Genomic DNA, 13830 nt, shown 5'->3' with positions numbered 1-13830 from the left:
AAACCCTCGAAGTCTATCTGTGGATTTTCCCAGCTATTTTTGTGTTTATCAAACTGTTCTTCACACTCCCTCTCTTCAATTGGTGTTCTATTTTTTTAAGTTGATTTTTTTTTCTTAGTAATCTCTATACTCAATGAGCTTTAACTCGTGACCTCAAGATCAAGAGTCACATGCTTTTCTGACTGAGCCAGCCAGGCACTCCAACCAGTGGTCTATTTTTGATATATATTGAGAAAATATGAATAAAACACAATTTAGAAGTAAGGGTAACAACCACCATAGCACCTAATGGTGTTCAGATGACCCAGACACAAATATGCTTCTTTGCTACCCTACACATGTCTACTTGATGAGCATGCAGAGCCCTCAAGAAATTCTATTAAAGTGGGGAAATATTTATTATAGTTCATTGATTTTAAGATAGGCATTTCCCCCATTTTAACATCTCTTAAATTGTGATATGTCTTGTAGTCAGTGGCATCTTACATTGATTTTTTTTTCTTTCTTGTACGATGGTGCATCTTACAATCAATTGCTTAAAACCTTGCTTTGATGAAATGTGGCCAATATTAGTCATTGAATTGAGAAAATGTATTCTCTGTCTGCCCTTGGATGTACATGTTGAATGATTGCATACCCACACTTGCATCACCACCAGGAACTTCCACATCACCCTCTCCAGACAGCCAATAAAGCATCTTTTTGTTCTTTGCAGATTTTTATTACTAAATTACAAGAAGATCTCTCACTCTCAGGTCTCTAACTATAAAAGGTACGGTGGAACCTTTCGCCCTTCCCCATCCTTTCCACTCCTCCAGCCCCGCAGGGTCCCTCCCAAGAGGTACTTGGTTTGTATGACTGTCCCTGGAACCATTTCTGGAATCTGGTCATCCCCAAAGGCCCTTTCCAAAGCGACTCATCAATGTGGGTTTATCTGTTGCTGTCTCTGGGAAGAAAAGGGAAGAGGGGCATCCCTTTGCCCTACTGTGTGAGGAGTGACCAGTTACTTCCTTATCCTCCCTGGATAGGACCACTGGCTCAATGACCTGTAAAGGCCATTTCAGCACTTCCATTCTGTTTGTCTCCAAGGCTTCACCTTAGGTAAGAACTTTTCGCTCTCATTCACCTCTCAGGGGGCTCTGACTTTTTACAGCTGAAGGTCCATCTTATCTGAGATGGACAGTATTACCTAGCAGCATGCATACTCTAGCAACATGAACGACATCAAGAGCAACAGAGAACTGTACCAGCAATACACAGCCTTGGCCCCCAGGCTGCTGGCCCGCATCTCCAAACTGCTCATCATTTGCCGGAATGCAGGCATTTCTGTACCTAAGGGCATCAGGAACATCTTTGAGTTCACTTGGGAGGAACTCACTGCCGACCCCATGGTACCTACTGCGTCTGACATCCTGGGCCTGGAGATCAGCATTGGATCCCCACCTGTGGTGCTTAAGGAATCAACCTCCATGCAGGCCCCTGTCCAGAAGAAGGCACCCCCACCAGTACTACCACCTCCGTCACTGCCCACACCCACTGGGCCCGCCAGCTTCACCCGCTCTCCCACCCATGGCCATCTGGTGCACTCTAGCCGGGAAATCCTGCAGAAATTCCAGCGGCGGTCCATCCACCTGCTGACAGAGCTGCTCACCCTGAAGATGAAGGCCATGGTGGAGTCTGTATCTGGTAAGGCTGGCTCACCAGATTCTTCTCCATTTTTTCTGAGCCCAGAAGGATCTACCCAGACCGATGTGTGTGTGTCCACCACAGCCACCATAGCCCCCCCAGCCAGGTGTATAAGAATATGCTAGGGATAGGTGGCAGCCATGGGTCTGCCATAGGAATAGAACCCTGTCCCACAACCCCCCTCAAGAGTCATCCTCTCCCCCCAAAGTGTTCTCTACTTTTTTCTCCCATTCCCCCAGTATTGCTGAGCTCAGACTGGAAGGTAGGCTGTGGAGAACAGTGTGAGGCCAGAGGCACTGAAGGGTGGAGTTTGTAGAAATGAAGGGTGGAGAGAGGCAACACCCAGGAAGAGGGGGTGAATTGAGAGGGCTGATTGGTGTTTAGCAAGACCATCCATGGTAAGGGTGTAACCCCAAGATCAAGGAGGGAAGATAGAGCCATATCAGTAATTGAGCCTTCTAGATGCTTCTAGAACTTTCTAGATGTTATTTTAAATACTAATGGCACCAGGACCCCGGCCTGTGGGTAGGAAGAGAGAAGGGTAAGGGGGGTAGAGAGCAAAATGCCACCTGACAGGTCTTGGGAAATCAAGACCCTTCCATTAAGGAGACCCTTCTATTAAAAGACCCTCACTTGCTTACCCTAGGAATAGAGCTTCCCTCTACCCTTATTTCCTGGGCCATTTACAGAGGTCTTTTCCTGGAAGCATTAGCCCTGTGCTGGGAGGAAAATGAGTTGCTTCAATGATTCCTTTAGTAGGTGCCAATCCTCTGGACATCACAAGGCGCTTCGTGGAGGCCAGCCTGCTCCTCCACGTCAATGCCAAGGAGATGGCTCTTGACTACCTGATCAGCACAATTGGAAAAAGTAGCTATGGTGCTGGACAGACAGGGAAAGGTGGGTACCCAAGCTTCAGCCCTTAGAAGTTCGAATAGTGCCACTAAGAATGCAATAGAAAGGTCAAATCCCCAGTTTAAACATTTGACATCTCCAAGAGTTGAGGTGGATTCTCAAACAGAGAGATTCTGGAGCAACAGAGATTCTTAAATGCTGCAGGTGAGTATAGAAATCGGTGCAGTTCCCATGGAGAGCAGTTTGATGGTATCTGCAAGGTGGTCGATGCTCTAGCATGTGACAACTCAGCAACTTCTCTTCTAGGTCATTCCCTAGGGCTGTGCTTTTCAAACTGTCTGTGGTAAAGGACCAACTTGTAAAATTGCCGATCTCTATCTCTCGTGGACTGACGTTTTCAAAAATGTGATGTGACAGCAATGTAAAATTGACACAGAGGTTTCTAAATGTTTACTCTTAATTTTTGTGCTCATCTGGCCATGGCCTGGTGTGGATTCTTATCAGTCCACTAGCCACACTTGGCTAGTCACACTTGGCACACGTGTGCAAGAAGTTGTACCAGAATGTTTATTGCAGTACTGTTTGGAATGGCAAAAGAAAATAAAATTGAAAACAACATAAGTGTCCATCAATAGGAGGAAAACAATTGATAGTCTATTTAAACAATGGAACGTAGTGAGAAGTAAAAATCAAGCACTTGTACAGCATAGGGACTGTAGTCAATAATACTATAGTGACAGATGTGTCAGATGTGACAGAGGCGACCACACTTACTGTGATGAGCAGTTTGTAATGTGCATAAATATTGAATCACAGTATTGCACACCTGAAAGTAATATAATATTGTATGTCAACTATACTTCAATTAAAAAGAAAAAAATAATACAAAATGAAATAAGCATTAAAATGCACATATCAGTACAGATAAAATCTCAAAACACAGTGTTAAGCAAATAAAAGAAAGCAAGTTTGAGAAGGATACATTTGGTATGATACTATTTAAATAAAATTTGAAAGAATACAAGCAATATTGCTTTGGGTACAGTATAAAAGCGTGGAGGGGAATGCTGGATGCTAAGTTGGAGGAAGTGAGCATTAGAGAGGGGTGGAGGGGAATAGGATCTGGGAGACGCAGTGAATCAGTTGTATCTAATGTATCTCTTAAGCATGGTGGATATACAAGTACAACTGACCCTTGTGCTGACCCCCCAAGCAGTAAAAAATCCAGATGTAACTTTTGAGTCCCTCAAAACTTAACTACTAATAGCCTAATATAGATCAAAATTCTTACTGTTAACATAAACAGTTAACACATATTTTGTGTGTTATATGTATTATATACTGTATTCTTACAATAAAATAAGGTAGCGAAAAGAAAATTTGTTAACAAATCCTAAGGAAGATGGGGCGCCTGGGTGGCTCAGTCGGTTAAGCATCCAACTTCAACTCAGATCATGATTTCACAGCTTGTGAGTTCGAACCCTGTGTTGGGCTCTGTGCTGACAGCTCAGAGCCTGGAACCTGCTTCGTTTTCTGTGTCTCCCTCTCCCTCTCTCTTTGCCCCTCCCCTGCTCACGCTCTCTCTCTCTCTCTGTGTCTCTCAAAAATAAACATTAAAAAAAATTTTTTTTAATCCTAAGGAATAAAAAATATATTTACAGGACCGTACTATAGTTATTGAAAGAAATTCACATATAAGTGGACCCTCACAGTTCAAACCCATGTTGTTCAAAGGTCACCTGTGTTCATTTTGGATGCCTGAAAGTCATCCTGCCTGTTAGGTTTCATAGGGAAGTGTAAAAAAAATTTAAATCTCACAACCATTGACTCTCACCTGTAAAATCCATCCCTCCCTATAAAATAGCATCTCTCCCCGTCCACTGGATGTTTGTCCATCTTGGACAAACCTTTCCTTGGAGGTCAGAACTTAAACATCTGATAATATACATGTACAGTACAAATAAATTGCATAATAAAATTGGCAGCCTTGCAAGAAAAATGTAGGATTTCATGGAGTCAGTGGAAGCGATGTTGGAAAGCTGCTGAGTCCCCATGCGAAGCCACTGACGATGGCACAGTGAGGCAAAACCAATCAGCTACTGGAGACAGGAAAATCATCTGGGGCAGCGACTCCTTGCAGAAAGGATGACTTGGGGGTCAGTTAAAAATAAAAACTGGTAAAGCCCTTGGGTATTTTTGCAAAGAAAAACAGGAAGGTACTCATGTTTTATTGCTATCCTACAACCATCCAGGAAAAAAGAAAATCACCCCACCTCAAAAAATAAAAAAAAAAAAATGACACAGTCATTTTTATTGCTTATGAGAATTAGCGTGTGCTTACGAAATCAACAAACTTTTGTTAAATACAAGGTAAAATGAAGTTATTTTGATAAATTTTGGGGTTTTTTCCTAAGCCTCGATCCAAGTATGCTTTATTTTTTTCTTTTATTAAATTTTATGAAGTTTTTAATTTTAATTACAGCATATTTAACATACAGTGTTGTGTTAGTTTCAGGTGTACAATATAGTGAGTCAGCAATCCTATGCCTTGTTCAGAGCTCTTCACTTATTTCACCCCTCCCCCACCTACCTCCCCTCTGTAACCATCAGCATGTTCTCTGTACTTAAGAGTCTGTTTCTTTGTTTGTCTGTCTGTCTCTCTTTTTTCCTTCTGCTTATTTGTCTTCATGTGTCTCTTGACCATCTGGTTGTCTTTGGAGAAATGTCTGGTCATGTTTTCTGCCCATTTTTTTAATTGGATTATTTATTTTTTGGTTTTCGAGTTTGTTTTCATTTTCTAAAATAAAATTCCAATTGGACTCCCCCACCCCCACCTCCGCACTATTTACCATGACCTGGAGGTCTTTGTTTTAAGGGAATTTACTCTTTGCGCATGCTGCTCAGGATCAGCTATGCCATGAAAACACTGGCCCTCTAACTATGCTGTAACTATATACACAGATGGTTACCAGCATGCATGGAGTCCTGCATCTTGCATTCTGTGTGGAGCTTAGAGATCCATCTCATTTGTGGGGGACACTGCCTGCCGGTCTATTGCATGGGTAGGAAAGTCCCACCTGGCCCAGTGGCTCACCCTCAGACCTGCCCAAGATGCTCCCCTACCTGAATGTAGCATTCCCTTACCTTGAAAAGGAAATGGTTGTCACCATTAGTATTCCATCCCATAAGGTGTTTGAGCATTCTTGCAGGGTCACAGACGTTCACCCGTGATTCAGTGGCTTCCTGCCTCCCTTCTGGGTTGTGGTTAATATGGTGGAAGAGAATTTGCAGAGAACTGAGCTGAACTCTGGAAAGGCTTTGATGATTTCTGCATCCTGCTACATTAGCAGGAGTGTTCCACCACACTCCCTAAGAAATCTCTCACTTGCTGGCATGTCTGTTCAGATGCTCCTCTTTAAACAAGCCTAGAGCTTGGGAAAAAAAAAAAAAAAAACCTAACCAACAAAATATAAATGAAGGACTGATCTGTTCTTTTTGGAAAAGCATTAATCCTAGAAGGACTTGAATTAGCTCTTACAGGGCATTAAAAAGAAGATCCAAATGCTGTTGACGTATTTTACATGACATTTGCTTTTCTGGACCCTCTTACTGCATGAGGTAGACCAAAGCTGTAACTGGGTCTGGAGTAGTCTTCCCTTAAAGCTACAGCCAGAATATACCCTTTGCTTAAGGAAGCATTTCCTTAGTGATAAGCCTGCTTCCTGCCTTTTCTCCTTTCCAGTACATACTAGTCTGCCTTGTCATGAAAGAAAACTGGACTGCTCCTTGATTTTCAGTTGTTGGCAATATTACTAAGTAAAACATATACAAAAAAGGAAAACAAATAATCTTGCCATCTTTATTTACATAATTCCTATTTTTCATTTTTGTAATCTCCTTTTTGGTCTCTCTCTCTCTCTCTCTCTCTCTCTCTGTATGTATATATATATACGTATATATATACGTATATATATATATATACGTATATATATATATACGTATATATACATATATGTATGTATATATATACGTATATATACATATATGTATGTATATATATGTATATATATATATATGTATATATATGTATATATAAATACTACAATTTTACTGCCTCTCAGTTTCCTTAACTGAGAGACAAATGTTTGCCAACATAGCTATATATTTTAATAATTGTCGCTTTAATTCATTGTAGACTTTTAATGTTCAGGTTCTATTATTAACCAAATGCTTAGGTTTTCAGTTTCCTACTATTAGTATAATATGCATCGCAATATGCAAGTTCAGTTTCTATTGGTTAAGATTGATTAAGAGGGATTATTGGGGCAGAAAGTTTCAATATGTGTACAGCTCTTACCAAATACTATTTTCTAGACGGATTTTGCCTATACCAGCATGGTTGACTGGTTTTATCCCATCTTTACCAGTATTGGCTGTTGTCAGTTCATTTCTGCTAACTTAGAAGGTACTGAAAGTTATCCTGATCTTAACTTTTGTATCACTAGTGAAGGTTATTATTTGCACGTGTGCAGTCTCTGGTTATAGTCTTTATCTATTTAGGTCAGGTCTGCCATTTTCTTTAGGAATTTGAATGAACCATGATAAGTTGCTTAACATTTCCTAACAATTTCATGCCTAACCAGCGAAATGACCATATTTGGGTAAAGAATGAGTCAATGATTTGATGAAGTTTATGTAAGTATGATCACGATTTTCCGCCAGTGATGGGGGTGCTAAATTTTAATTCTCAAGTGGTCGGATATCAAATGATTCTATGTGAAACAGTGTGATTCTGCAAGAGCCTGATTTGTTGTTGAAGAAGCATCTGATTTCAGTGTCCTGGATAGAGAATAATTGGCCCAATGTTTATTCCCTCCACCTAGTGCCGCACTTATACCTGCATTTGCCCTCGCAATAATACCATCACCTTCTGTGCTTGCTGCTCCCGGCTCCCTGTGCTGGTGTCATTACTGTCTTGAGGGATACTATAGTAGGGTGAGGGGTACCATCAGAAAGGAATCTTAAAGATTCCCCTTAATTACTCTGAGCCTGCTCATGCATTAAAAAGTCTTTTTCTTCCAAGATGTGGTTGTTTTGTAGCAATCAGGGCACTTTAGAATATCTACTCTACCATACTGTCAGAACAAAAAATGTAATACTAAATTTTTGGTTACAAGAAAAATTGAAAAGTTGAAAAAAGAGTTCCTCCATCTTCCACTCCAGATTCCTCTGTGAGCACTCCAACCATGGGTGTGAACTCACCTTACCAGCTTGTCTACGAGTCATCTACTGGCTGTCTGAGCTTTTCCCTCTCAACTGGAAGGGAAGTCAAGAAGAAAACAGGTAACAGAGGATTCCAGCAAAGAGCTCTTAGCCCATCTTTGGGGGAGGGGGTGGGGGAGGGGATAGAGGATTCCCAGTGCAGGTTGATGAGATGCTTTGATTTAGTTTTCTGATAGGAAGGGTACATGGCTGTCCTGCCTGTTGGCAGAAGCTATTGACACAGATTCTTTCCCATAAAAGTTGACACATCTCAACCCAGTCACTCCACAGTGCAGTCTCACCATTTGATTGTTTTACGTGCCCTCTGTTCCTGGTGATGTGGTTCCCTTCACACAGGACAACATCCCTATCAAACCTACATCTTCCATCCCCCTCAGTATCCCAAACTCACCCCCTCTATCAAGAGAGAGATCTATGTTGCTCCTACTCACACAGCCAGTGGGGGAACGAGTATCTGAAGAGACGTATTTGGATACCAGACCTAACAGCATGTCCCAAAGTGGGCTGATTCATGCAGAAAGAAGAGAAAGACATAGAGGGACCTGCTATCCCACGGAGGAGGACACACAACAGAAAGAAAGGCTTAAGACAAAGAACAGGTGGCAGTAGACCAGATAGTATAGCAGCAACCATGCAGCCAGAACCTCCGAGAAATAAGTTGGGAGTGGAAGTGGCAAGGCAAAGTCTCATGAAATTTCCAGTTACCTTCTCCCCAACCAGCTGTGATGGCAGATGGTGGAATGGGGTAGGCAGGGAGGACTATACTTGCAAAGTAGGTGGTGGAAGGATCAACAAAAGGTGGGAATGCTCAAAGATTGTCCAGTTGATTCCCACAGACACTGGAGGTAAGGCTGGAAGTTGAGAAGTTTGCATTTTATTTCTGACCCTGCCTCTTGCTGACTATGTGATTTGCCTTCCTCCAGGCCTCATTCTCCATATCAAGCTCCTCCTGTGTCTTCAGTTAGTGAACAAATGTTTAGTGAACAATTGCTAGTTACCATTCACTGTTCTAAATCCTGGGGGTATACATGAGGACTCTAAGACAAAGAACACCTTCCCAAATGGAACTGACATCTTCAGCTTCCTTGTTTGGAGTAGATCCAGCTTCCCCCTCTCGTTTCCCAAGCTCCTTTACCTCTGTTGATGTGCTTTCTGTCACTGTGGTTCAATAACCCACAGCATCATTTCCAGCATCCCAATTTATGTGCTCCTGGTTTTATTATATCCACTCCTGAGCTGGCCCTAAATCAACAGAATCCCTGTGAGAGAAGACAAAGTATCTTCAAGATAAACTGTGATTTCATGATTTTTCCTCCTAATGATCTTGCAGGTGATGCCTTCTGTTGGCCTCTTTGTCTGTCCGGCTGTTTTCCTCTGCTACCCCACCAAAATGTGATTTGTCATGATGTGCATCATTCTGACTAGATGTATGTTCGTGGTGTTGCATCTGTTATAGGTTCTTGATATGTTTAGAAATTAGTCTCATACATACATGCCAGAATGGATGATTAACTTTCTCTAATAGTTTGTAAGTGACCATGTAGACCTGTTTTGCCCAGGAATGTCCCAGTTTATGCTTATTGTTCTGACATAACATTTAATGATGCCCGCTTTCACTCTAAAAACTTTCCCAGTTTGTATATGTTGTACAGTTATTCTGGTTTTAGGCCACTTTGAATTTTGGACCTCTGCTCTCTGCTCATGCACATGTGCTATCACACCTTACCAACTGCCCCCTTTGCAGTTCTAGGACCAAGCAGACTTGGAGTAGACAGGCTTCAGGAGTTTACTCCCTGAGGGAACAATAGCTATTTTTTGAAAGTATCCCAACTTTACAGAAGGAGAACTGAGAGAAGTCTGTCAAAAAATGGTTCCTGGTTGGAGTGAAAAGATATAACCCTCAAGGATCCAAGGCAACTAGGGCCAAGCCAGACATGAATGGTCAGACTAGAAGATGTTTCAGGAGGTCAGCCAGCTGCTAGCTGGGACTCAGGGCCAAGTCTCTGGTCTTGGGTGGCAGGAGGAGTGGCAAAAGGGACCAGAAACCACTCATAGTGGCAGATACCAGAGATGGTATCCAAGTACCAGCCAGAAAGCCGAAGAGTTGGCTGACAGTGAGGAAGACTTCATTTTGAGGCACTCAGGACCCAGCTGGAGCCTGAGCAGTGGCCCTGGCTTGAAACTCATTTTCATTCTTGAAACCAGGATGAAGTTGAGCCTACATATATTAAGAGAGAGCATGTGGCTCCAGTTGGGTGGGCAGCAGAGGCTCAGAAACATGTGGACCTGAAATGATGCCTCTGGAATTTTAGTCATGGAGGACTATCTCCACAAGTTCATGTCACCAAATCCTTATACCAGCTGACACCTGCCACAGGGTTATAACTGTGAAAATAAGTACAATAAGCACAAAACATTGCCACCCAGAGTTGAGCAGGCAGAAGAAAGAATAAGCAAATTTGAAGATAGAACAATTGAAATGATTAAATCTGAAGAACAGATTTTTAAAAAGTAAACAGAGCCTAAGGGACCTGTGGGACACCATCAAGGAGAATAACATACACATTGTGGAAGTCTCAGAAGGAGAAGAGGGAAAGGGATAGCAAGAATATTTGAGGAAATGAAAAGTCCCAAGTTTGATGAAAGACATGAGTATAAACACCAAAGAAGTTTGACAGACTCCAAGTAACGTGAACTCAAAGAGACCCACACCAAGACACATTATAATCAAACTTTCAGAAGACAATGACAGTGAATCTGGAAGGCAGCAAGAGAAAAGAAAATCATTATATACAAGGAATTCTCAATAAGATTATCAGCAGGTTTCTCATCAGAAACTTTGGGGGCCACAAGGCACCAGGGCTGTATATTCAGAGTGATAAAAGAAAAAAAACCTATCAACCAAAAATCCTATATTCAGCTAAACTGTCCTTCAAAAGTGAGGGAGATATTAAAACATTCCCAGATAAAAGAAAATACATGGGCAATTATAAAAGCTAGTATTATTGTAATTGGTTCATAACTGTACTTTTTGTTTTTTACATTATTCATTTATTTATCTTAATTTTTTAAGTGTTTTCCTTTTATTTTTGAGAGAGACAGAGACAGAGGGACAGAGCACAAGTAGGGGAGGAGCAGAGAGAGAGGGAAACACAGAATCTGAAGCAGGCTCCAGGCTCTGAGCTGTCAGCACAGAACTCGACGCGGGGCTCGAAGTCACAGATTGTGAGATCATGACCTAATCCAAAGTCGGATGCTAAACCAACTGAGCCCCCCAGATGCCTCTGTTTTTCAAAAGGATTTAAAAGACTTATACATTTAAAGAAAAAATTATTAGTTTTAAAGCTGGTATTACTGTAACTTTGGTTAACTACAAATCTTGTTTTCTACATAATTCAAAATACTAATACATTTTTAAAAAATCGTTAGTTTATGTTTTGGTGCATATACTAAATAAATATGTAATCTTGTTGGGGCACCTGGGTGTCTCAGTCAGTTAAGTGTCTGACCAGCTCAGGTCATGGTCTCGCGGTTCGAGCCCCGCGTTGGGCTCTGTGCTGACAGCTCAGAGCCTGGAGCCTGCTTCAGATTCTGTGTCTCCCTTTCTGTCTCTTCCACTCCCCTGTTCACACTCAGTCTCTTTCTCTCTCTTAAAAATAAATACACATTTAAAAAATTATAAAGATATAATCTTGTAACAACTGAAAGAGGTGGGAATGAATCTGTTAAAGGAGAGTTTTTGTAAGTTAAGCTGATAAAAATTCAAATTAGAGTGTTAGAACTTTGGGATGTTAAATGCAATCCCCACTGTTTCCCTCATTGTAACCACAAAGAAAATAGCTATACAATACACAAAAAAGCAAATGACAAAGGAATTTAAATATCTTATCACACAATCAACACAAAACAGTATTGTAGGACCTGAGGGACCAAAGCCATAAGGCATCTAGTAAACAAAAAGTACAATGACAGAAATCCCTTGTCAGTAATTACTTTAAATATGAATGGATTAAACTCCCCAATCAAAAGACAGAGATTGGCAGAATGGATTAGAGCACATGATCCAATGATGTACTATCTATAAGAGATTCACTTGAGATCCAAGGACACAAACAGGTTGAAAGTAAAAGGATGGAGAAAAGATATTCTATGCAAATATTAACCAAAGAGAACGGGGGTAGCAATACTAGTATCAGACAAAATAGACTTTAAATCAAAAAAGATTATAAGAGGGGCACCTGGGTGGCTCAGTTGGTTGACCATCTGACTCTTGATTTTGGCTCAGGTCATGATCTCACAATTGTTGAGATCAAGCCGCATGTCGAGCTCTGTGCTAGGCATGGAGCCTGCTTGAGATTCTCTCTCTCCCTCTCCCCTTCCCCTGCTTGAGTATGCACATTCTCTCTCTCTCTCTCTCTCTCTCTCTCTCTCTCTCTCTCTCTCAAAAGTTTATAAGAGAAAAAGGACACTGGTATTAATAAAAGTTTCAATACAAGAAGATATAATAATTATAAATGTTTATGCACCTAATGACAGACCATATAAATATCTGATGCAAAAAAATATATATAGCTGAAGCAAAAACTGACAGAATAAAGACAGTTCTACAATAGTGGTTGAAAATTTCAATACCCTACTCACCATAATGGAAAAACAACCAGGCAAAAGATAAGGAAAGAGAGGAAATAAACCAATTAGAGCACAAACAACAAAACAATACACATTCTTTTCAAGTGCACATGGGAGATTTTTCAGGATAGGCCATATGTTAGGCCACAGATTTTAAGTCTCAATCAATTAAAAAGGATATACAAAGTATCTTTTCGGACCACCATGGGATGAAGTTAGAAATCAATAACGAAGGAAAACTAGAAAAAAACCACAAAATTGTGGAAAGTAAATAACACATTCTTAAACAACCAACAGATTAAAGAAGAAATTGCAAGAGAAATTAGAAAACAGAGATGAATAAAAATTAGAATACAATATACCAAAACTTACAGGATGCAGCAGAAGTAGTACTAAGGGGGTAATTTACAGTTTTAAGTGCTTACATTAAAGACAAAATAAGAAAGACATCAAATAACCTAACTTCACAAGTTAAGGACCTAGAAAAAGAAGAAGAAACTAAAACCAAAGCTAGACAAGGTAAAAAATACAGATTAGAACAGAGAAAATGAACAATCATATACCAACAAATTAGATAACTTGCATGGAATGGATAGATTCCTAGAAACACAAAACCTACCAAGACTCAGGAAGAAGTAGAAAAATGTTGATCTATAAATACTATGGAGATTAAATCAGTAATCAAAAACCTACCAACAAAGAAAAACCCTAGACCTGATGGCTTCAGTGGTGAATTCTACCAAACATTTAAAGAACTAATTACAATTATTCTTCATTCTCAAAGTTTAACAAAAAAATAAGAGGGAACACTTCTCAACTCCTTCTGTGAGGCCAGCATTACCCTGATACCAGAACCAGACTAGGACACTACAACAAAAGAAAACCACAGACAATGTCCTTTATGAACATTGATGCAAAAATCTTCCACAATATACTAGCAAACGGAATTCAATAGTACATTAGGGATTATACAGCATGACACCAAGAAGGATTTATTCCTGGAATGCAAACATGGTTCAATAACAAAACTCAATCTCAGAGTGAAGGGGAAAAAAACCACATGATCATCTCAGTGCAGAAAAAGCATTTGACAATTCAACACCCTTTCAGGATTAAAAAACACTCAACAAACTAGGAATAGAAGTAAACTACCTTCACGTGGTAAAAGTCATATGTGAAAAACATAGAACAAACATCATATTCAGTGATGAAAGATGGAAAGCTCTTCTTCTAAGATCAGGAACAAGGAAAAGGTACCCAAGTTCACCCCTTATATTCAACTTAGAACTGGAAGTTCTAGCCAAAGCAAGATTGAGAAGAAAAGGAATAAAAGACATTCAAATTGGAAACATACACATTATACGGATATATATATATATG

At 40.4% G+C, this 13830-nt stretch overlaps 1 protein-coding gene across 1 annotated transcript in view; it reads left to right on the top strand.

Moving 5' to 3' along the window:
- The first annotated feature begins 1174 nt into the window (after nucleotides 1-1174).
- The window catches only part of CA2H3orf20 (chromosome A2 C3orf20 homolog), a 90501-nt gene continuing 77845 nt past the window's right edge, over nucleotides 1175-13830 (top strand). The window contains exons 1-3 of the mRNA XM_060631857.3: nucleotides 1175-1686; nucleotides 2443-2583; nucleotides 7762-7881. Coding sequence (XP_060487840.2) covers nucleotides 1215-1686; nucleotides 2443-2583; nucleotides 7762-7881 — 733 coding nt within the window. The 5' untranslated portion in view covers nucleotides 1175-1214. The remainder of the gene's footprint in view (nucleotides 1687-2442; nucleotides 2584-7761; nucleotides 7882-13830) is intronic.

Source organism: Panthera onca, chromosome A2 (genome assembly GCF_046562875.1).
Source record: "Panthera onca isolate mPanOnc1 chromosome A2, mPanOnc1 haplotype 2, whole genome shotgun sequence".
NCBI lineage: Eukaryota > Metazoa > Chordata > Mammalia > Carnivora > Felidae > Panthera > Panthera onca.
The sequence above is the reverse complement of the archived record's forward strand: the minus strand, read 5'-3'. Positions and strand labels throughout refer to the sequence as shown.